General features: G+C 51.3%; 12 protein-coding genes across 12 annotated transcripts; 9 read left to right on the top strand and 3 right to left on the bottom strand.

The window, feature by feature from the left end:
- Positions 1 to 14: 14 nt before the first annotated feature.
- APUU_21602A (sugar O-acetyltransferase) lies at positions 15 to 834 on the bottom strand (the record flags this gene model as incomplete). Its single annotated transcript, XM_041700371.1, has 3 exons — positions 15 to 333; positions 390 to 626; positions 710 to 834. 3 exons carry the CDS (start codon positions 832 to 834, stop codon positions 15 to 17), a joined length of 681 nt encoding a protein of 226 aa, XP_041553364.1.
- A 736-nt stretch (positions 835 to 1,570) lies between these two features.
- Positions 1,571 to 3,627, top strand: APUU_21603S (flavin-containing monooxygenase; the record flags this gene model as incomplete). Its single annotated transcript, XM_041700372.1, has 5 exons — positions 1,571 to 2,180; positions 2,244 to 2,350; positions 2,394 to 2,929; positions 2,979 to 3,432; positions 3,490 to 3,627. 5 exons carry the CDS (start codon positions 1,571 to 1,573, stop codon positions 3,625 to 3,627), a joined length of 1,845 nt encoding a protein of 614 aa, XP_041553365.1.
- A 614-nt stretch (positions 3,628 to 4,241) lies between these two features.
- APUU_21604S (uncharacterized protein) lies at positions 4,242 to 7,118 on the top strand (the record flags this gene model as incomplete). The annotated part of the gene is made up of 6 exons (XM_041700376.1): positions 4,242 to 4,446; positions 4,498 to 5,358; positions 5,421 to 5,594; positions 6,099 to 6,673; positions 6,747 to 6,819; positions 6,880 to 7,118. The coding sequence occupies 6 exons, from the start codon at positions 4,242 to 4,244 to the stop codon at positions 7,116 to 7,118; spliced, it is 2,127 nt and encodes a 708-aa protein (XP_041553366.1).
- Positions 7,119 to 7,649: 531 nt separating this feature from the next.
- Positions 7,650 to 8,585, top strand: APUU_21605S (ankyrin repeat domain-containing protein; the record flags this gene model as incomplete). Its single annotated transcript, XM_041700377.1, has 1 exon — positions 7,650 to 8,585. One exon carries the CDS (start codon positions 7,650 to 7,652, stop codon positions 8,583 to 8,585), a length of 936 nt encoding a protein of 311 aa, XP_041553367.1.
- A 429-nt stretch (positions 8,586 to 9,014) lies between these two features.
- On the top strand, positions 9,015 to 9,581 carry APUU_21606S (uncharacterized protein; the record flags this gene model as incomplete). Its single annotated transcript, XM_041700378.1, has 1 exon — positions 9,015 to 9,581. The coding sequence occupies one exon, from the start codon at positions 9,015 to 9,017 to the stop codon at positions 9,579 to 9,581; it is 567 nt and encodes a 188-aa protein (XP_041553368.1).
- Positions 9,582 to 9,943: 362 nt separating this feature from the next.
- APUU_21607S (uncharacterized protein) lies at positions 9,944 to 10,349 on the top strand (the record flags this gene model as incomplete). Its single annotated transcript, XM_041700379.1, has 2 exons — positions 9,944 to 10,145; positions 10,192 to 10,349. 2 exons carry the CDS (start codon positions 9,944 to 9,946, stop codon positions 10,347 to 10,349), a joined length of 360 nt encoding a protein of 119 aa, XP_041553369.1.
- A 73-nt stretch (positions 10,350 to 10,422) lies between these two features.
- APUU_21608S (cytochrome P450) lies at positions 10,423 to 11,863 on the top strand (the record flags this gene model as incomplete). Its single annotated transcript, XM_041700380.1, has 5 exons — positions 10,423 to 10,589; positions 10,650 to 10,801; positions 10,849 to 11,096; positions 11,149 to 11,420; positions 11,488 to 11,863. The coding sequence occupies 5 exons, from the start codon at positions 10,423 to 10,425 to the stop codon at positions 11,861 to 11,863; spliced, it is 1,215 nt and encodes a 404-aa protein (XP_041553370.1).
- A 202-nt stretch (positions 11,864 to 12,065) lies between these two features.
- eglD (putative endoglucanase) lies at positions 12,066 to 13,121 on the bottom strand (the record flags this gene model as incomplete). The annotated part of the gene is made up of 1 exon (XM_041700381.1): positions 12,066 to 13,121. The coding sequence occupies one exon, from the start codon at positions 13,119 to 13,121 to the stop codon at positions 12,066 to 12,068; it is 1,056 nt and encodes a 351-aa protein (XP_041553371.1).
- An 865-nt stretch (positions 13,122 to 13,986) lies between these two features.
- On the bottom strand, positions 13,987 to 15,144 carry APUU_21610A (glycerate kinase family protein; the record flags this gene model as incomplete). Its single annotated transcript, XM_041700382.1, has 1 exon — positions 13,987 to 15,144. One exon carries the CDS (start codon positions 15,142 to 15,144, stop codon positions 13,987 to 13,989), a length of 1,158 nt encoding a protein of 385 aa, XP_041553372.1.
- Positions 15,145 to 16,028: 884 nt separating this feature from the next.
- On the top strand, positions 16,029 to 17,749 carry APUU_21611S (MFS transporter; the record flags this gene model as incomplete). Its single annotated transcript, XM_041700383.1, has 5 exons — positions 16,029 to 16,136; positions 16,185 to 16,574; positions 16,632 to 16,737; positions 16,786 to 17,234; positions 17,285 to 17,749. 5 exons carry the CDS (start codon positions 16,029 to 16,031, stop codon positions 17,747 to 17,749), a joined length of 1,518 nt encoding a protein of 505 aa, XP_041553373.1.
- A 536-nt stretch (positions 17,750 to 18,285) lies between these two features.
- APUU_21612S (uncharacterized protein) lies at positions 18,286 to 18,755 on the top strand (the record flags this gene model as incomplete). Its single annotated transcript, XM_041700384.1, has 4 exons — positions 18,286 to 18,300; positions 18,355 to 18,425; positions 18,513 to 18,599; positions 18,662 to 18,755. 4 exons carry the CDS (start codon positions 18,286 to 18,288, stop codon positions 18,753 to 18,755), a joined length of 267 nt encoding a protein of 88 aa, XP_041553374.1.
- Positions 18,756 to 18,946: 191 nt separating this feature from the next.
- APUU_21613S (glutamate decarboxylase) lies at positions 18,947 to 20,742 on the top strand (the record flags this gene model as incomplete). The annotated part of the gene is made up of 5 exons (XM_041700385.1): positions 18,947 to 19,170; positions 19,216 to 19,243; positions 19,286 to 19,948; positions 19,995 to 20,542; positions 20,637 to 20,742. 5 exons carry the CDS (start codon positions 18,947 to 18,949, stop codon positions 20,740 to 20,742), a joined length of 1,569 nt encoding a protein of 522 aa, XP_041553375.1.
- Between the last annotated feature and the right edge of the window lie 363 nt (positions 20,743 to 21,105).

The raw sequence follows: 21,105 nt of genomic DNA on the forward strand, positions 1-21,105 counted from the left end.
ACCTAGCAACACATCTACACATCAGTAGCCTCTGGTCCAACGTTCCTGTGCACTCTACACGGATTCCCATACGCAACCGAATAATCAGGGATATCCTTCGTCACTACAGATCCAGCACCAACTGTAGAGCCCTTCCCAATCCTGACCCCAGGCATGATAACCACATTCGACCCTATCCAGCAATCATCCTCAATAAACACCGGATGACCGAATTCAAACATCTCCTTTCTCGATCCCAGGTCCGTCTCATGTCCCGCAGAAATGATACTGACGCTCGTCCCGATCAGGGCCCTGTCGCCGATTATCACCAGGCTCGTGTCAAGGACTGTCATGCTATTATTTATAAAGATTAGTGTAAATATCGCTTGGTCATGACAGTGGCGTCTTACTTGAAGTTAATAAACACCTCCTTCCCAATGATAATATTACATCCATAATCCGGCAGAAACGGGGGTTCAACGAATGTCCCCTCGCCGGCTCTCCCAACAAGTTTCCTCAGCAGCTCCAAACGCACCTCGCCGATCCTGTCGGATGATACTGTTCTCGTGTCGAGATTGTTATAGTCGGCTGTGAGTCCGCGGGCGCGATGCCGGGCTTCTAGCAGTATTGGCCCGTAGGGATCATATCTAGTGACGTTTAGCATTGGTATTGCAGATACTAAGCACTATGTGTACAATGTGCTATTCCAGTGAATATAATGGACACGCACAGCATTCCCGAAATCATCTTCTCGTATTCGTCGCACCATGGCACGCCTTGGAGACCTCGCGCGAGGGCAAGTATCTCGGGGCGCTTTTGCCTGGCGGGGAGGCTGTAGTTGGTTTCGTCTGGCATGGGATTTACCTATTCACCTCGTTTGGCGGTATCTTCGAATTTAATGAATATTGCTAAGTTGTTGATCCTTTGTGTTGTATAGTAGTTCTACCACTCCGGGGGATTCTTTGCAAGACAGCAGACACAGACACCATTGGCGGAACTCCACCATGACTTTGCGTGCACATATTCTTTTCCACCGAGAGTGAGGGGGGCATTTGCGGTGGCTTGTTTTGTGTCACTGTCTGTGGAACCGAGAGCAATCGCTGTGATGGATCTTGCATATTAGGGTACCACAATGCTGGCTGGGATTCAGTCAACCAAGCTCCGGGGGATACTGGCCAGTCTCTTTTCCCAAAGATTGGGACCATCGATATTTGCCTTTCGGCTGGTTTGAATTGATATTTTACCTGTGCTGGGATGCAGAATGCCGTCAATGACGAGGCCGGCCATACAATATGCCTAGAATGGAATATAACTACTGCGTCTCGATGACAGCACAAGCAGACAAACATCAGGCTATAAATGAAAATCGCTGAAACTACATCCCTGAATGCCAATTACTGTTGAATTCTGGACGCCACTGCTGTAGCTTCCGGGTTTTGGAACGGGTTGGCTTAGCTGGGAAAGGGAGGTTAATGGGCAGCGCGTAATATATCAAGTCGAAGCAATCAGTATTCCAGTATCTATTACGCTGTGACATTATAGCATATTCCCTCTAAGCACCAAGTTGCTCTCCAAGTAACATCAGTCTACGATGGCTTCAAACAACGATCACATAATTCGGCTCCCACAAACACCAACAATCGGCGAAAGTGATCAGCTGCCGATAAAGCCATGGATTGACAAATTCAATGCAATTTTCTGGAACCACAAAATCGACCAGCTGGGTGACATCCTCCATGAAAACTCCTGGTGGCGGGACATGCTCGCCTTGACCTGGGACTTCCGAACTCTCCAGGGCCTCGACAGGATAACCAGCTTCGTCAGGGACAACTATCTGCGTGCTCGCTTCTGTAATTTCGATTACTGCCGAACCGACAGGGTGCATCCCGAGGTCGAATTCCCAGTCCCTGGTCTCTCTTGGGTAAGAGTGGTCTTCACATTCGATAACCGGTTCGGGGGTGGGAACGGCGTCGCGTATCTAACGAAGGGAGAACGAGATGGACAATGGAAGGCGTATTCGATTTATACTGCCCTGGATAATTTGAATCGTTCGGGGGCTCCTCATCCGGAGAGAACTGGGCGAGACCGACCGGAGGGCAATATTGTGTCGTTCCCATGTGTGCCGGGGAAGACCTGGCTGGAGCAGCGTGAGGAGCTTGAGTTTCACGATCGTGATCCGACTGTGCTAATCGTCGGTGCTGGTATATTTCCTCTTGTCATTACTTTATCACAGCTTATCTGGCATAATTCTAACCATCCTCTAGGCCAGGCCGGACTGAACCTGGCCGCCCGCCTGAAGGCATTCGGGCAGTCTTGCTTGATCATAGAACAGAATGGCCGCGTCGGTGACAACTGGAGGAAGCGGTACAGGGTATGTTTGTCTGCACTCGCATATACTGGACTAACTGTCTCAGACACTTGTTACCCACGACCGCGCCGAGATTTCCCACATGGCATATCTCCCATTCCCCGAGACCTGGCCGAAGTATACCCCGAAGGATAAGCTGGCAGACTGGTTGGAATCCTACGCGTCCATCATGGACCTGAGCGTCTGGACGAATTCCAATATCGAAAATGCCGATTACTCCGACGCAGAGGGGAAGTGGTCAGTTAGGGTTGTGCGTGATGGTGCCCGGAGAACGCTTCGACCTCGACATATCGCCTGGTGCACTGGGCTGTATTCTATACCCAAGCCGTTAGACTTCCAGGAAGTGAAGCAGTTCAAGGGAACTGTCTATCATGGCAGTGAGCATGATGATGCTTCGAAGCACGATTGCGGAGGGAAGAGGGTCGTTGTTGTAGGGACTGGCAATACAGGGCATGATATTGCAGAGGATTATTTTCGCCATGGAGCAAATGTTACAATTGTTCAGCGAAGCGCCACTTATGTCCTGACTCAGAAAGAGGGACTTCCCCTGCTGCCGGAGAATGCTGGCCTTGACGATGATCAGTTTGTTTCCCTCCTGGTGTATACTCACTCCCATACTGATCATTGGCAGAACACCGAGTGGAATCAAGGATGTTTTGTCTGAGAGCCTACCTTGGCCAGTCGCTCTCGCACTGTCTGTTGGTATCACGGCGAAGATATCTAACGCTGATAGGGATACTCTGCAGGGCCTTAGCAAACTCGGCTTTAAACTTGAATTTGGAATTGACGGTGCAGGAATACTGCGCCAGATTGTCTCGCGAGCAGGCGGATATTATATCGATGTCGGATGCTGTCAACTGCTTTTCGACGGTCTGGTGAAGGTCAAACACTCCCCTGGTGGAATCAAAGCGTTCGATAAGACAGGCATCATCCTGGCCGACGGTGGCCATCTCGATGCCGACATCGTCGTGTTGGCGACTGGCTACGAGAGCATGAATGAGTCCGTCAGACAGGCCCTTGGTGATAAAGTGGCGGATCGATGTAACCAGGTCTGGGGACTCGATGAAGAAGGGGAGCTGAGGACCGTAAGCACTATTCCCTTCTCACCAATCGGGGCCGAGGATCTAACAGCTTCGTCACAGATATGGAGGCCAAGTGGACATCCTGGCTTCTGGTTCATGGCAGGCAGTCTTGCGATGTGTCGGATCTACTCCAAATTCGTTGCCCTGCAGATTGCAGCCGCTGAATTGAAACTGGTAGGAGACCGGGGGCTTAGCTGAGGAGAATGGTTGGATACAGAGTCTGGATAGAATCCGAGGTGGCGGAATGCATATGCGCGTGAGACAGACTCTGGAATAGACAGTTCGTAGGTTTGTCTCCTGGTGTATAGAATTGCAGGCATCTTCCTCCCTCGGCCTCCTCCCTATTGTGCCCTCCAGCCATCCATTTGCCACGAAGCAAAAGCAACCATGATCCACATAAGCTGAAAGGTGGTTTGGCCAGTCGAATGTATCCTTTCAAGTGATATTGAGTTTTGTGCAACGGTATGCCCATCATACTTTCCAATACGTGGCTCCAGCTGAACTCTCGGACCAGGCTCAAACGAGCTGCCACACCTCGTATACATGAACTCGTAGCTTATAACTTTATTCCATCTTGAATTTCGATATTTGCACTTTGGAACTATTCGCGTCTCAATATGAGGACCTCTTGCCATTCACTGAAGCCCTCGGGCTACGTCTGGCGCTCATCGAGGCCGTTCATAGTCACGGCCATATCTATAGCTATGTTTTCAGGTATCAAATATCATTAAACGTTGATTCGTCATGAGATTCTAATTTGTGTCGATCTAGATACCTTCCTGTTCAGCTTCATTATCCCCATCCTTCCCGCCATGCTCAACGACCGTCTCCGAGTTCCTCCCTCCCAAGTGCAATTCCTCACTTCGGCAGTATTGTCTATGAATGCATTGGTTTCAATTGCAATTGCCCCCGTCACAGGATATCTAGCGGATAAGGTATACTGGAAGAACAACCTCCTGATCTCTTGCTGGGTGGTTAATATTCTGGGCACCGCTATTACGGCGTGGTCTGCTACATGTACGTCGATGATTACGTTCATTAACAGATATCTAATGGCGGTAATCATAGTATCAACACTTCTCATCGGACGACTTATCCAAACATTTGCGGGATCGTTCATCTGGATCGCGGGCATGGCCATTCTCGGGGATAGGGCTGGATCAGACCACCTCGCCAAAGCATTCAGCATTGTGACTCTGTTCGCGTCTGCTGGTGCTCTCTCTGGTCCGGCGTTGTCTGGTGCCCTATTCCAGTTTGCCTCGTATTCAATAACCTGGCTATCTGCACTCTTAATGCTCGCAGTCGGCATCCTCATCCAATCGCTTGTCATTGAACGAGTGACTGAGGTCGACCCAAAGCCAGCTGATAATATATATGTTTATACCGAAGCAGAGCCAGAGACGCAGAATGATACAGACTCTCTCCTTTCTTCTCGACCAGAAGGTCTAGACACCCACAGCTACCAATCCATCTCCACGCTCAGCAAGCATCCACCCGTGCAACCCGCCTCCTCGGCTTCTATATATTACTGGATGATACGCAAGAAGCGAGTAGCAACCGCACTTATTGCAGATATTCTCTTCGCTATAATTATCGGCAGCTTCGAGGCCACCATCCCCTTACATGTCAAAGGTGTCTTCCACTGGGAAAGTCTCGAGGCAGGGGGGATGTTTCTCCTCTTGCAGGCGCCGTCATTGATTCTGGCTATCCCTGCCGGGTGGCTCAAGGACCGCATTGGAATGCGTCTCCCTGCTACTGTGGGATTTCTGCTTATGGGTGCCTTTCTGTGGTTTCTGGGAGTACCTGGAAATGGGAATTTCGAGTGGGCGACTGACCCCCGAACCGGAGAGACGATTTATATCGTTACGCTTATAGGAATTGGGATTGCTAGGACACTCCTCCTTGGGTTTGGTGGTGTTGAAGTGTTAAGTGAGTCTCCTTTGCGACTCTATCATTTTACACTGTCCTACCTATTCTTACATCTGCATTAGATGGCGCCAATGAGCTTGCTACCGAACAACCTGGTATTTTTGGCTCCGGCTCAGGGTACTCCCGTGCGTTTGCGATGTCCAATATCAGTTGGAAATTGGGCATGTTCCTCGGTCCCTTGTTCTCCGGTGTATTGACCGAGTCGGTTGGCTACTATTTGATGAATGTTATGCTTGGTAGGCCTATTATCCTCTCGTCCGGAGTCAGGCTGACTGTGATAGCAATATCCTGCCTTGTGATGGGAGTAGCTACGTACCTCGCTCTATGGAGAATCTAGTATAAAGTCCTATACGTAATCCTATTCTGAGAATATCCAACCAAATACTGTTGAAAACATGCTCTGTTATTTTGCTTTTTTCTTGGACATTTGCCATGTAAGTCGACAATGCATGTTTGCTGCGATTAAGGCCATCCAGCATACCTTGCACTGTTATAAATTTCCATTTGGTCTGACTTGGTGGCATGCCCTCCTTTCTCATTCATAAAGGACTCCTGGTGACCCTGTCTGTCTTAGTTTTTGCTTCCTACATCTATCCAATTCAACCTTGGATATCTCACCCACCTTAATGGATAAGCAAGAAGTTATCGTACTCGCAGGAGGGACTGGAGACTTGGGCCGGTACCTTCACGAAGAACTCATCAAGGACGGTCATTACAGCGTCGCCTTATTAACCCGCAAGGTCTGCCCTTATCCCATTCAACTCAGATCAACCCACCCTTCTCACAAACCCTAAAGACAGACTATACTTCTTCCCTTCCAAGGACCACCGTCCATCAGACAGGCTACACTGAGCCTTCCGTCCTGTCCATCCTCGCCGAAACCTCCGCAACGGCCCTAATCTCGCTAATCCGCTGCAACGACAGCGAGTACCTCCCCCTCCACATGGCCCTCCTCAACGCATGCCTCCAATCCAAAACCTGCAACCGCTTCATCCCCTCCGAATGGGCCGGCAATATCGAAACGTTTCCTCATCTCCCACGTTCCTACGTGTACACCCGGGCGCCCCTACGCGATATCCTCCAAGGAACAGCTGCACTCGATTTGAAATGGACCCTCGTCAACTTCGGCTGGTTCATGGAGTACTTCCTACCGGATGGAAAGTCGTATATGAAGCGTATCCCTGGGGAGTTTCCGATTGATCCGGTTGCTTGGACTTATACTGTGCGTGGGACTGGCGATGAGCTTCAGGGGTGGACTTGTGGGAGGGATGTTGCGAGGGCTGTTGTGGCGTTGCTGGATACTGATGGAGATTGGGTGAGTCTATAACTGTTGTTTCTTTCCCTTTTCTGTATTTACCAACTTAATGCTCACCGTTCTTTCTGTATAGGAGCCCGAGATATACATCACCGGCGAATGGGGCACGTTCAACGAGGCCGCCAAGCTACTGGAGAAGGTTTATGGTAAGAATATCTCACAAAAGTTCTTTTTGCTTATCATCTGTTGAGGACTGGTATATCTAGATTGCCCATTCAAACGAAGCCACCGCACCCTGAAAGATATCGCCGCTGCGATGGCAGAATACGAAACTAACCCCGGGCCTCACACCGGCATTGCTGAGTTGGAGGAGTGGACTGTCAGTGGTGCGACGGCGTGTCCCAGGGAGACTACCCTGCGTCAGCGAGCGAAGTATTTCTCCGGGATTCGGTTTCTGGCGGTTGAGGAGATGTTGAGGATGGCTGGGGAGGATGGCCATGTTTAGTCTCTTGTCTTGAAGAGTTCTATATGGATTCTTATCTCTAATCGTGACTCTCGGATGTGTCTCCCGCGTGTCTTGCTTTACTCTATCTCATTTATCCAGCTATATCTTGGTTTTGCTTAGTGGCCTATATGGATATATATGGTGGTATCGCCAACCATCCTGTGCCCGGTCTATACCCCCCAATATAAGATAGGTATGTTTTAACATCTGGGAGTCTTTGGGAAATTCTTTCACCGGTTGCTGATGTCCTTCTAGGTATAATAGTCTGTGTCGGCATTCAATGTGTCTTAACATGAAACAGTAAAGTCTTGCAATAAAGACTCCTGCAACCCTAACAAAGGGTCTGAAATCTCAGAATCATTGATCTTTGTCCGAACATATGAGCAAGCCCTGGTCACCCTATTTAATAGGGCCACTTCTCTTCCATCTACCAGCACCCATCCAAACACTACGCCTAAACAAGAAACTCATTGTCCAAGGTAGGAGCAGAAGTGACTTGACACGACCTTAGAATTTAAGCAAATGCCCACCATGAGCGGGTTCCTGGATCTGCCAGCCGAGCTAATCGAGATAATTGGGGACGCATCAAACACCCAAGGCGACCTTCTGGCTCTATCCCGAACCTGCCAATGGTGCTATAGCATCCTCAACCCACGGTTGATCCCGTACAACATCAGAAACAACCAAAGCTCCGGTCTTCGCCAGGCAGCTCGTCTAGGCGACCTGCATCTCGCCTGGCGGTTCCTCTGCCGTAAAGGAGCTGACATTAATAGCAAAGTCACCCATCGGGATGGTACCTTTGAAACGCCTCTACTTATTGCCATGGAGCACAGTAACGAAGACATGATCCTGCTGTTGCTTGACCACGGAGCAGACCCAGAAATGGGCGCCAGGGAGTACAGTCCCGGGATATTCTTCGAAGCCTGCGCAACTGGCAAGCTCCAAGTTATGCGCAAGCTCGTGGAAATGGGATGCGTGAATGACTTTCGCAGATTTCCCCTGTCCTATTTCACAGTGACAAGCCTGCCCATGCTTGAGATACTCCTGGAGTGTTTCGACGCACAGGACCCCAGCCCTGATGGAGAACAGCTTTCCCAGATGCTTTTCGACGCGGCGTCTGATGGTGCTGTAGACATCGTTCAAGCGCTACTCGATAGGGGCGTCCCTGCTAATCCGAGCGGAACTTTGGTGTCTGCATCACGAGCGCCGTTATACGGTGCTATCTTGGGTGAGTCTCCTGAGGTTGCCAACCTTCTTCTGCAGAATGGGGCGGACTTGTGCTATGATATTCAGGACCTCAGGCGGATTTGCAATGACTTCTGGCCATGTTGGGCTCTTCGACTAGATAATGAGCGTAAACGCCGACGACATGAAGTACTGGAGCTTCTGCGGTTGGCCACTGCTTCCGTTCCTGATCATGTTGATCGTGCTGTAGTGCGAGAGATGATTCAATCTCTCAAGGTCTGACTGGGTGGCTCTACACAGTTCCAACCCTGGTCGTTTGATATAGATAAATTAAACTATATACATGTACAAATAATTCCTCACCACTTCCAGATATGAGACGCTATGTAGTGATAGGCTTGGTCCTGCTATTCACCTGCTTTATAAATGATAGACCCGCATAGATGTGCGTTCACCCTTAACTGGAGCTGTTCACGTCTGTTCATTGTATATTACTGGCTATACCACATGCGAATCAGGCAGCGCAGTTCGCACTTTGCCATTCACTGGGACATTCCCAGTCAGACTGACCGCATCCATCCGCGCCAGCCACCTTGTCTGGTCTATAAATCGAGGCTCTACTGCGCTGTTTCTTTACACAACCTCTCGTCTTCATCTCATCTCCATCCACTGAACCAAATTACCATCCCAAGTACGCTTGACAACATCACAATGGGGTTTGAAGACCTCCCAACCGAACTGATCCTGCAAATCGCAGAGTCCGCTCCCACCCCTCGAACCCTCCGCACGATGGCCCTCCTCAACCGCCGCTGCTACAAGATCATCGCTCGCCATCTGGTCGAATTCAACATCAAATACCACAAAGGCGTCGGGCTCGTGCACGCCGCCAAAAAGGGCAATCTGCGCGCCGTCGAGCTCTTCCTCGACGCGGGGGCCGACCCTAACACCGCGCCCGTCTACACCACCAAGAACGTCGACTTTTGTCTCTGGGGCGTCTCGTACATTTACGGCAGTCTGGACGTCCTCGACCTGCCGTTGTTTCTTGCCGTCAAGAATAAACACAAGATGACGGCGCTGTATTTGCTCCAGCGCGGGGCGAATCCTGATATCCGCAGCTGGAAGGGCAATCCCCATGTCGCTGACCTTGCTGAGTTCGCTGGAGACTACGTCCTTGCGACTCTGCTGCGTGTGCTGAGGGACTCGAAGGCGGAAGTGGACATCGACTGGCGCGAGTATAGATATCGGCGTACTGGCTTTCCACCAGTTCCGTTGACTTAGCTGGCTTTGGTGTTTGGGGGTCTCTATGTATTTTCTTGCACAGCAAGGTCCTAAACTTTACACAAGATGTACACCAGATCCCCAGCAGAGTTCAATACTGCACTGTACTCCAAATGACCATCCAATCACAAGTTCATTATTGGCGATGCGTCATGCCCCGCGCTGTCAAGCTTATTAGGGCGCGATATCATCCTCTAGCCAGAATTAGCAGTAGACGAAACCACCTTGACCCCAACGGGCATTTAATCCGCGACTTTGCCGTTAGTTTAGGCGTCCGAGTGCGATGCCATTTAATCATAAAAAGCCGTTTTCCTCGAAAGACTGACGGCAGGCTCAGCCTCTTGATCATAACTGTAGTCAATATGGCCGTCTTAAGCATCCTCCTCAGCACCGCAGTCGGATTCGCCCTGCTATATTTAATTAAGCACGTCTTTTATAATAAAAAGCCAATTGCCCCTCTACCCCCAGGCCCTCCACCGAAGCCGATCATTGGTAATCTCGCAGACCTTCCGTCTCCAGGACAGCAGGACTGGGTCCACTGGTTGAAGCTCAAGGATACCTATGGTATGTGCCTGGCTCCAGCTATCCATAACAGTAATTAATTCAGTAGGTCCAATAAGCTCTATCACCGTGCTGGGCCAGACAATCGTCATCATCAACGATGCGCGGATCGCATTTGATCTCCTGGATAAACGGTCCAATATATACTCCTCCCGACCGAGGATGATCTTTGCTGGTGAAATGTATTCCACTGCTTTCCACTATTGACAATCTCCACCACCTGCTATTCATGGTTTTAATGGTTATTATGGCCAGGGTCGGATGGGAGCATTTTCTCGCGATGCAGCCATACTCTGATACATTCCGAGCCTACCGCAAGGCCATGCACCGCGTGCTAGGGACCAAGAACTCCGTTGCACAGTTCAATGATCTCCAAGAGGTCGAGGTGCGCAGGTTCCTGCTCCGTGTTCTGGAGAGTCCGACCGATTTGAATCAGCATATTAGGACGTGAGTTCCCCTCGTTTGTATTTATTCGGGTGTGTGGTATCTGGCTGCTGATCCAGCCAGCGAGACCGGGGCTGTTATTCTGAAGATCGCATATGGGTATAACATTAACCCGCGCGGTCGAGACCCTCTCGTTGAACTTGCGAATAAGGCTTTGGAGAATTTCGCTGTTGCGGCTACCCCGGGGGCTTGGGTTGTTGATACTGTCCCGTTTTGTCAGTACCCCCCCTACCTGAAGAATGAGAATTCTAATGATAGACAGTGAGATATATACCAGCCTGGTTCCCAGGGGCAGGATTCAAGCGCACTGCTGCGTCCTGGAGGGATAATTTAGTTGAAACAACCGAGAAACCGTACCGTCTCGTCCTTCAACAGATGGAGCAAGGCACGTATCCAGCCTCATTCCTATCCAAGCTGCTAGAGGAAGCACAAGGCCGCCAACTCACCCCGAAGGAGGAGCAAGTCATAAAGTTCTCCACGGCGTCTCTGTACGCTGGTGGTGTCGATACAGTACCTATACCCATCCTCGGCATATCAACAAGCAGTCAACTAACAGAACCAGACCGTCTCTACCATATCCTGCTTCTTCCTTGCAATGGCTCTGTACCCAGCCGTCCAGAAAAAGGCACAGGAAGAACTCGACCGTGTCATTGGACCAAATAAACTTCCAACTTTCGCCGACCGGGCTAAACTGCCTTATATCGAAGCTGTCGTCAACGAGTCTCTCCGGTGGCATCCCGTCGCCCCAATGGGCATCCCGCATATGTGCACCGAGGATGATGCTTATGAGGGATACCTCATACCTAAGGGCTCTTTGGTTCTGCCTAATATATGGTACCCCTCCCCTGCCTTCCCTAGTTACTTACCAGGGAATATACGTAACTAAACCATTCGTAAAAAGGACATTCACACACGACCCATCCATCTACCCAAACCCCACAACATTCAACCCAGACCGATTCCTCGCTCCCAACGCACAGCCAGACCCGCACAATCTGACATTCGGGTTCGGGCGCAGAGCGTGTCCGGGTAAGATTCTGGCTGACGCGACGGTGTTCTTGACGATTGCGAAATCGCTGGCTGTGTTTGATATTTCGGTTGCGGGGGACGGGAGTGCGGATGCGGCGTTTTTGCCGGGGGTTATTAGCCACCCCGTGCCGTATAAGTTGGATATTATTCCTAGGAGTCTGGATCATGAGGAGGTCATTAGGGCTGTGGAGAGGGAGGTTCCCTGGGAGGAGGGGGGTGGGGGGGATATTGATGGGATTGTATGGTAGTGGCATTGTTTGTAGATAATATCAGTATGTGATGGATAACAAATTGAGTTAAGCTGATGTTAATTACGAAGAAACTTTTGATGCTTGATCACCGTCTATTCACCTAACCATCTAAACCACAACACAACTAGAAAGCAAGAAACTGAGTAACTAGCAGAAGCCAAAACACTCTATACTTGATAGCACACTCCTCCACCAGCATTTACGCCTTGACACACTGGTGGTAGTAAGGGTTGAACTCCTTGCAGGTAAGACCAGCAGCACAGCCAGCAGCCTTCTTGAAGTTCAGTCCACCGCACTGGCCATACAGCTGGCCGGCGCCACCAGCACCGCTAGAGCCAGTGGGCTGAGCAGGGGCAGTGGTGGAGCTAGGAGGGACGGAAGAAGTAGGTCTCACGCTGGTGGTGAAGGTAGGGGCGGCAGTCGGGATGGTAGGGACGGTAGTGGTTGCAGCAGGAGCAGTGGCAGACGAAGTAGGGGCCGCGCTGGAGGTAGCAGAGGCTTCCTTAGGGCTGGAGGAGCCAGAGCCAGAGCCAGAGCCAGAGCTAGAGCCAGAGGCACCGTCCCAGACGGCAGGGCCGGGGATGGGGTAGCTGTCGAACTGGCCGTAGATGTCGAATTGGACGCCCTCGTCGTTGGCCTTGTAGGCACCGGGGATGGAGACACCCTCAGGGAGCGTCTTGGAGCCAGAGGAGGTGACCTCGACCTGGACACACTCCATATAGAACTGGGCACCGCCCTCGCGGCTGCCCTCGTGCAGGGCAATGATCTCAGGACGGAACAGGTATTTGCCAGCGGGGACGTCGGGGATGGTCACGGAGTGCTTGCCCTTGTTCTCGACGAGGGTCTCGACGGCCCAGGTGCCGTCGGCGTAACCGTCCTCGGCGATCTTGACCCAGCCGCTGCCACCGGAGCCAGCTTCGGTGGGAGCCATGTAGACGAGCACGGGGCCCTTGTGGGACAGATCGATGATGTCGTCGCTGGCGTCGCGGCTGTTGTGGTGCCATTCGAAGGTGAGCTTGTCGCCGCCAGCGGCCTTGATGTACTTGGAGGCTGCGGAGTCGCCGCCGACGTTGCAGGTCAAGTCCTTAGAGGTCACGTCGGTGATGGGGGAGTTGCTGGGGGGAGAACGAATGTAGCCGTCGTCGGTGTTGCCCAGGCCCTGGTCTTTGTCGTTGACCCAGGCGGCCATGACGGTGGCGTGGGCGGAGACGAGTCTAGCGCTCGCTGCCAGAGCGAGAAGTCCGAAAGTCTTCATTTTGAAGGTATTCAAGTACAAGAATTGAAAAAGGGTAGGGTAATGAATGTGGTGTCCACAGGACGTTAACAACAACAAGCAAAGAGAGAATGGAAGACAGTGATGGGAATGAGCAGAAGAAGAGCAGCAGCAGCAGCAGACTTCCAATACTTTATACAAGCACTGGGGCACTCTGAAGCATGGGACGTTTAATGAGCAGCCTGCCAAGCAGCGGGTTTCATCTATACAAAACCCGCTCCACCGCGCCTCACACAACAGGGCCAACCCAAGAACATCCATTTACCAGTGCGTGGTCGGCTCGCCCCGACCACTGACAGACCCTGAAGAAGGTCTTAATCAAGCTCAGAATCTTGGCGTTTCAGCGACCGACTATCACCGCTGCCGCTCTGGGCCCGCTCGATATTAACCGGCGGCAAAGTCCAATATCAGGCTGACGAGGTTAATATCCGTGTTATTTATGGAGGATGGGTTCATCACTGTTTCATCTGCCCCTTAATGGGTCCGCCATTCTGAACTGATACTGAACTGATTCCCTGAACTGGTTCTTCTGCCGTGCTGATAGACCCTCATACCCTACGCCCCTGTTACCACTCCTAAATCTATTAGTATGATTAGTAGCAATCTTTTCACGGCCCATAAAGGGGACCACAAGGCTTAATATCGATATTTCTCCGGTTAATATCGATATTCCTCCGAGTCCCAGTGATCAGCGTTCATCACACCGAATCCCACGCATTTCTCTAGTCCTCCTGTACGATCGATAAGCCTTGCATTGTTCTATGGTCTATATCGCCCTGTTACTGATGGGAATAAGTATAACTGTCAAAGGAATCATCATGCATTACTCGTAATATTGTCATAACATCTACAGACGCCGTCCTACAAGCACCATTCGCATCGCGCCCTCTGCTGCCTCCGCCAGCAACTGCTCAGTTTCCTCCATCGCCTCCTCCAACGTCAACGGTCGCTGTAAAATAGATGCAAATGCATCGACTCCTGCTGCATAATTCACCCGTGAACCCCGACCAACTGTGCCAGCCAGGGCGATAAGAGGGATTCCCCGTTCCTGCGTGCGCAGAGCCACCTCTGCTGGAATCTTCCCCCTCGGCGTCTGGTCATCAATCATCCCCTCAGCCGTGAAGACCAGCTCGGAGTCTTTGAAAATATCTTCCAGGTGGAAGTACTCAGTCAAGGCGTCGTATCTCGGACGCAGCGTGGCCTGGATGAGGAGGAGCCCTGCCCCTAGTCCGCCGGAAGCACCGCTTCCTGGCATGTCAGATATCTTAATCCCAAGTGTGCGATGAATGACAACCGCATACGTTTCCAATGCAGCTGCCAGAACCTCCGTCTGCGCAGGGGATGCGCCCTTCTGAGGCCCATACACACGGGCCACCCCTTCAGGTCCACACAGGACGTTCTTCCAGTTACAGACAGCCTCGATTGAGACCGTGCTCAGCCCAGGATGCATCTTGGAAAAGTCAACCCCGGCAAGTGATACAAGAGACTGCCCTCCGCCTGCTCGGGGGAGGTCTTGCCCGTTACGATCTATGAGTCTCGCCCCTAGACCTTGCAGCATCCCTGCACCCCCATCGCTGGTCCCTGAGTCGCCGCAGCCGATGATAATCCGTTCAACGCCTTCATCAAGGGCAGCGGCAATCAGCTCGCCCACACCATACGTGGTAGTCACGCATGGGTTGCGACAGGCTTTAGGAATCAGGCTGAGTCCGGCTGCCGCAGCCATCTCGATGACAGCGGTCTTGGTCTCGAATGGGGGTGTGTTTCCCAGGATCCCATAGAACGAATCGGTAGGTGTGCCCAATGGGCCAATAACGCGGTGGCTACGCATTGTTCCACCCGTTGCAGCGACGAGGGCCTGAGCAAATCCCTCTCCGCCGTCTGCGAGAGGCACCTTGCGGATATGGGCTGAGGGCATGGCTCGGAGGATTCCTGCTTCGATGCAGTCGGCGGCGATCTCGGGGCTGATGCTCCCCTTGAAGCCGGAGGGGCAGACGAGGATATTCATGACGGCAGGTTATTGAATGTATAAACGAACGAATGGATATGGTTTATTGATTGTTAACGACAGAAGTGGGTGAAAGCAGACACTGGATGGCAAAGTCAAGTCATGTTTACAACCTGCGGACCAACGCCCTTTTTATAAGGGAATCCCCTGGTCAGTATCTAACTCTTGCATCACTTCTCTACATCCCGTTCCATTGTTCTTACAATTCTGCATTGGGCGCTCCGCCTCAATCCCAGACCAGGATATCTCTCCAAACCCAGCCCAACCCCTCAGGCCGTGTGATAAACGTCCACCGCATTTCTAAAAATGTTATATAGCTGCCTGTAGCGGCCAAGCACCTGCAGATGTTTAAATCACAAACAAGGTGGACTAGTGGGCTGGTGGACTGGACTGGTCGTGCTGGGGCCTCTGACGTCGGGCCACGCTTTCGCTTGCTCCCCCAGTTATATACAACGCAGGCCTGTCGACCTCGCATTGCAATCCAAATATAGAAGTATTTTACTTCATCAGGTCCCAGAGCGCACACGATCACGTTCCACGTGTGGCTTAGACGATCGACGATGTGGACTGGGTTCTGGAGTTTTCATGGAGAAGCGCGATGGTTATCTTGTTGCCTGGTACTCCGTCGTCAATGTTACTGGACTTTGGGCAAGCCACTGCACCTGCGCCTCAATCTTGGAAATGTAGGCACGGAAATTATGATCAATGGAATCGGTCGAGAAGCGAGACGGTCTGGCTGGTGGGGAGTGGGATTTCGTTGTTCTGCTGTGCTGTATATAAGTATGAGGCTGTAGCTGGTACAGAAGAGTATCTCAACAGCGTTTATTTCTGCATTTTTCGTTCATACACTCGCTTTTACAAAGTCATTCGTTCAGTTGAATATCATGTTGAATTTATCCCAGAACCACAGGGACCATTCGCTGGAGCCGGAGTCCGGACAGCTTCTCGAGGACAGACCAACTCCATCCAATCCAGAATACTATTCAAAGCTGGTAAGAACAACTCTATACTTCTACTAGAATTCAAGCTCAAGAATCCAGGTAACCTGGTCATCCCCCTCCGACCCAACAAACCCCCTAAACTGGACCCTAAAACGAAAATGGTCTGCCACGGTGCTGGTCTCCTGCTTCACCTTCATCTCCCCAGTCTCGTCTACAATGGTCGCGCCCGCCCTGGACCAGATAGCGAGCGACTTCACCATCACCTCCAGCATCGAGCGGTACCTCGTCATGTCGATCTTCCTGCTCGCGTACGCGCTGGGCCCCTTTATCCTGGCCCCGCTGTCGGAGATGTACGGGCGCGTGGTGATTCTGCAGTCCGCGAATATGGTGTATCTGGTGTTTAATACGGTCTGTGGGTTTGCGACTTCGAAACAGCAGATGCTTGCGTTTCGGTTTTTGAGTGGCCTTGGGGGGAGTGCGCCGCAGGCTGTATGTGACCTATCTAGTGTCTCTAGTGGACTCTGGGATGCTAATGCTGCTGTATAGATTGGGGGAGGCGTCTTGAGTGACTGCTGGAGGAAGAACGAGCGAGGGTCTGCGACGGCTGTTTACAGTGTGATGCCATTCATAGGGCCTGCGGTTGGACCGATAGGTATACTTACATTCTCCCATTTCAATGCATGCTGTGCTAACATATCAGCCGGCGGATACCTCACCCAGTACATGTCGTGGCGCTGGATATTCTGGATCGTGTCAATGGCCGACGCCGTAGTCCAGATTCTATCCTTCCTGTTCCTGCGCGAGACATACGCCCCTAAAATCCTGGCAGCCAAGAAGAAGAAGCTGCAAAAGGAGACCGGTAACCAGATGCTGTATACCGAGTACGACGAGCCAGACCGCACATTTCCCCAGCTTCTTCGGAAGAACCTTATCAGGCCTTTTCGGATGCTGTTTACCCAGCCTGCGATTCAGGCTATTGCGCTATACCGCGGGTATCAGTATGGACTGATGTATCTTGTTCTGGCTTCATTTCCTACGGTGTGGGAGGGGACGTATAACGAGAGTAAAGGGACGGCGAGTCTGAATTATCTCTCTCTAGGTGTTGGATTTGTTATTGGACTACAGTTCTGCGGTCGTCTTATTGATATTGTAAGCCCACTACAACTTCGTCGTGAGATGGCAATTTACTAATTGATCAGGTATATCAACGCCTCGCTAAGCACTACAACAACAACGGCATCCCCGAATACCGCATCCCCCTCATGATCCCCGGCGGTCTCATCGTCCCCATCGGCCTCTTCATCTACGGCTGGACAGCAGAATACCAAACGCACTGGATAGCGCCTAACATCGGCGCCGCCCTCTTCGCCATCGGCCTGATCATTACCTTCCAATGCTGCCAGACCTACGTGATCGACGCTTACACCAGATATGCAGCAAGCGCGACGGGGGTGACGGCGTTTGTGCGGACAATGGCGGGCTTCAGTTTTCCGCTTTTTGCGGATGGGCTGTATCGTGCTCTGGGGTTGGGATGGGGGAATAGTTTGTTGGGGTTTATTAGTCTGGGGATGGGGGTTGTGGCGCCGGCGATGTTGTGGTTTTGGGGGGAGTGGATGAGGGAGAAGAGTCCTTATTGTGCGGGGGATGAGACCAGTCATGTTTGAGTCTGGTGTGGTTATATCTAGACGACTTGAGTATTTGATGACTTGATGGTGTTTTATGAGTGATGTGATGTATATAGATAGACCGTGCATGTCAGTCTGGCTGGCTGCCCTACAATAGAAGACACAATAGAAGACAATACTTTAGCCACGACCATCCAAAAGCTTTTTACTTTTCTTGCGTCAACACTACCACGTGGGCGAGGTGCATCCAAATGGGACCCAATTCCGACCTCATTTCATCGCTAACATCATGACGGCCACTATAACAGCAACAGCTATAGCTGGGACCAACAGCCCCGCACCCATGACACTCTCACTCACAAAGACTGGCTGGAACCGATGATATCACCTCTTCCAGCCAATAGAACCGGTGTAGATCGTCCTGTGTCCAAGAAATGACGAACTCTAAGCACTCGCCACGAGTTATAAGCCCACCATGTCGCTGGACACTGGACTTCCGGCTAACCTTACTTTCTCTACCTGATATTAACGAGACTTAACTTACGCGTAACGCAGTCCACGCAGATTGTATAGCTATGACTAAAGAGCTGGTTGGTTAACCAACACCCAAGACTGGTGCGATGACTGGTACTAAGTTGAGTTAGAGCTTCGATATCCGGTTCGCTAGTGTTCCGGCTCATGAGCAGTATGGTGATGGGAAGGAGCTCGCAGATAGGTATGTTTATTCTTTTTTTTATTTCTTTTCTGTATAGAACTGGTAGAATGGCTGGTTGTGGGGGTATCTGATACTGACGGTCCGCAGAGTCCGCGAAATATATAAAGGCAAAAACCTTGAGATCCCGGATGACTTCGACTCGACTTTGACTACGCCGCCTGTTCATTTCATGCAGTACGTTCTTTACCATATCCGATTCACTTGCAGTCTCTAGGTGAACTATACTAATTGTGTAGGGTGTTCGCGCCCGACGACGTGGACATCGACGAGCTGAAAAAGGTGACTGTTCCACGTGGGTTGGACATCGACATTATGGAATTCCTGTATTAGATTGTACATATATCATTAAACCTCTTACTATCAATTATCATTTGTTATCATTTTAATAAAGTCTCTATTTCTACCAAAGTGGTGAGGTCACACACCCGCCGTATCCGGTCTACCTACACCTGCAGACAAAACACCAAACATTCGCATCTCAACCAAGCACCGTACCTATCAAGTTAAGCAAATCAATCAAAATGGTAAACCTCTCCCGCGTCGCCCAGGAATCCGACACCCACCGCGACCGGCGCTCCGCCCGCGACAGCTCCGTCAGCACAACCGAATATGCCGGCGTCTACGGGACCAAGTACGCAGCAGAGGAACTGCCTCTGTACGTGATGAACCAGAGCGGCATGCCGGCAGATGTCGCGTACCGGCTGATCAGCGACGAGCTGAGTCTTGATGGGAATCCGTTGTTGAAGTGGGTGACCCTTCGCTGTCTTATTTATATACTGACCGTCGATAGTATGGCGAGTTTCGTCACGACTTATATGGTATGCTAACAAACCAATTATAGGAATATACTAAGAGAATAGGAACAACAAGCGCAAGACCTCATGGCCAATGCTATCAGCAAAAACTTCATCGACTTCGAACAATATCCGCAATCCGCACGGATGCAAACACGGTGCATCAACATGATCGCGGAGCTCTTCAACGCCCCTAAGACCGCATCGGACTCGGCAGACAGCAAGAATGAAAGCGAAGCCGAAGCCGAAGGAGCAATGGGCACATCGACCGTCGGCTCCTCAGAAGCCATCATGCTGGGCCTGCTCGCAATGAAGAAGAAATGGCAGCAGAAGCGCCGCGACGCCGGGAAGGACACATGGCGGCCGAACATCGTCATGAACAGCGCTGTGCAGGTGTGCTGGGAGAAGGCAGCGCGATATTTCGACGTCGAGGAGCGATACGTGTACTGCACGCCGGAGCGTTTTGTGATTGATCCTGCGCAGGCGGTTGGCCTGGTGGACGAGAACACGATTGGGATCTGTGCGATCCTGGGCACGACTTATACAGGGCACTACGAGGACGTCAAGGGGATCAATGACCTGCTTGTCAAGAAGGCCATTGACTGCCCGATCCATGTCGACGCCGCGAGTGGTGGGTTTGTGGCGCCGTTTATTTGCCCTGAGCGGCTGTGGGATTTCCGGCTTGAGAAGGTCGTTTCGATTAATGTCTCTGGACATAAATACGGACTCGTACGTTATTAGACTCTCTTTAAGGATTCATTGACTCATGATATAGGTCTATCCCGGCATCGGCTGGGTCTTCTGGCGCTCTCCAGACCATCTCCCCAAAGAGCTCATCTTCAACGTCAACTATCTCGGCGCTGAGCAGGCCACATTCACCCTAAACTTCTCCAAAGGCGCATCCCACATAATAGGCCAGTACTACCAACTGATCCGGCTAGGCAGAAACGGCTACAAGGCCGTAATGTCGAACCTCGTGCAGATATCCCAGAAGCTCGCCCGCGGGCTCTCAGACCAGGGCCTGATAATCCTCAGCGACAACTCCGGAAACGGAGGCAACGGCGTCCCACTAGTTGCATTCCGGCTCCCGGACGACGAGTCTAGACTCTTCGACGAGTTTGCGCTCTCTGCTGTCCTGAGACGGCGCGGGTGGGTTGTCCCGGCTTACACGATGGCGCCGAAGAGCAACAGCCTGAAGCTCATGCGCGTCGTCATCAGAGAGGACTTCACGGCGCACCGGTGCGGGATTTTAATCGAGGACGTGCAAATGGCCATGAAGTCGCTGGAGGAGATGGACGAGGAGACCATTGCGCGGTATACCAAGTGCGTCCCCTTCTATCAATATTGGCTGGAACTGTCATTCTGGTGTCATGTCATGTCTATTTCTCCTATTGTGGATGCTAATCCAATGTGACAGGTATGTCGCCGAGCATGGAACGAGTCTTCCGAATGCGCACTCGTTCTACGGTGACGAGAAGCACTCGCTCCAGGGGCAGACGGGGAAGACCCATGCCGTTTGTTGACGCACGCAAGTGTCAACGTCAAGTCTGCATACATATGACTAGTTCATGCATCTACTTGCCAATGCTAGTCAATCAAGTCAATTAAGTTAATTAAGTCAATCAAGTCAGCCAAGTCAAGTCAGTGAATGTGGTGGTTCGGCGACATAATAACGATGCATCACGAACACCAAATCTTCAAGAATTGGATTCAATAGACTCTGTAGTTTCAATCTCCATTCATCCAAACCTAAAGCTAGCACCACTGACTTGCTCCGCGTGTTCGCGCGGAATTTCCTCGAACACCCCAGCTCCACATCGGGCCTGATCTATCACACTGACATATGACATATCAAGGCAATAGTGTCTCCAGACGTAGAGGTTTAG

The sequence above is a fragment of the Aspergillus puulaauensis genome, chromosome 2, assembly GCF_016861865.1.
Source record: "Aspergillus puulaauensis MK2 DNA, chromosome 2, nearly complete sequence".
Taxonomy (NCBI): domain Eukaryota; kingdom Fungi; phylum Ascomycota; class Eurotiomycetes; order Eurotiales; family Aspergillaceae; genus Aspergillus; species Aspergillus puulaauensis.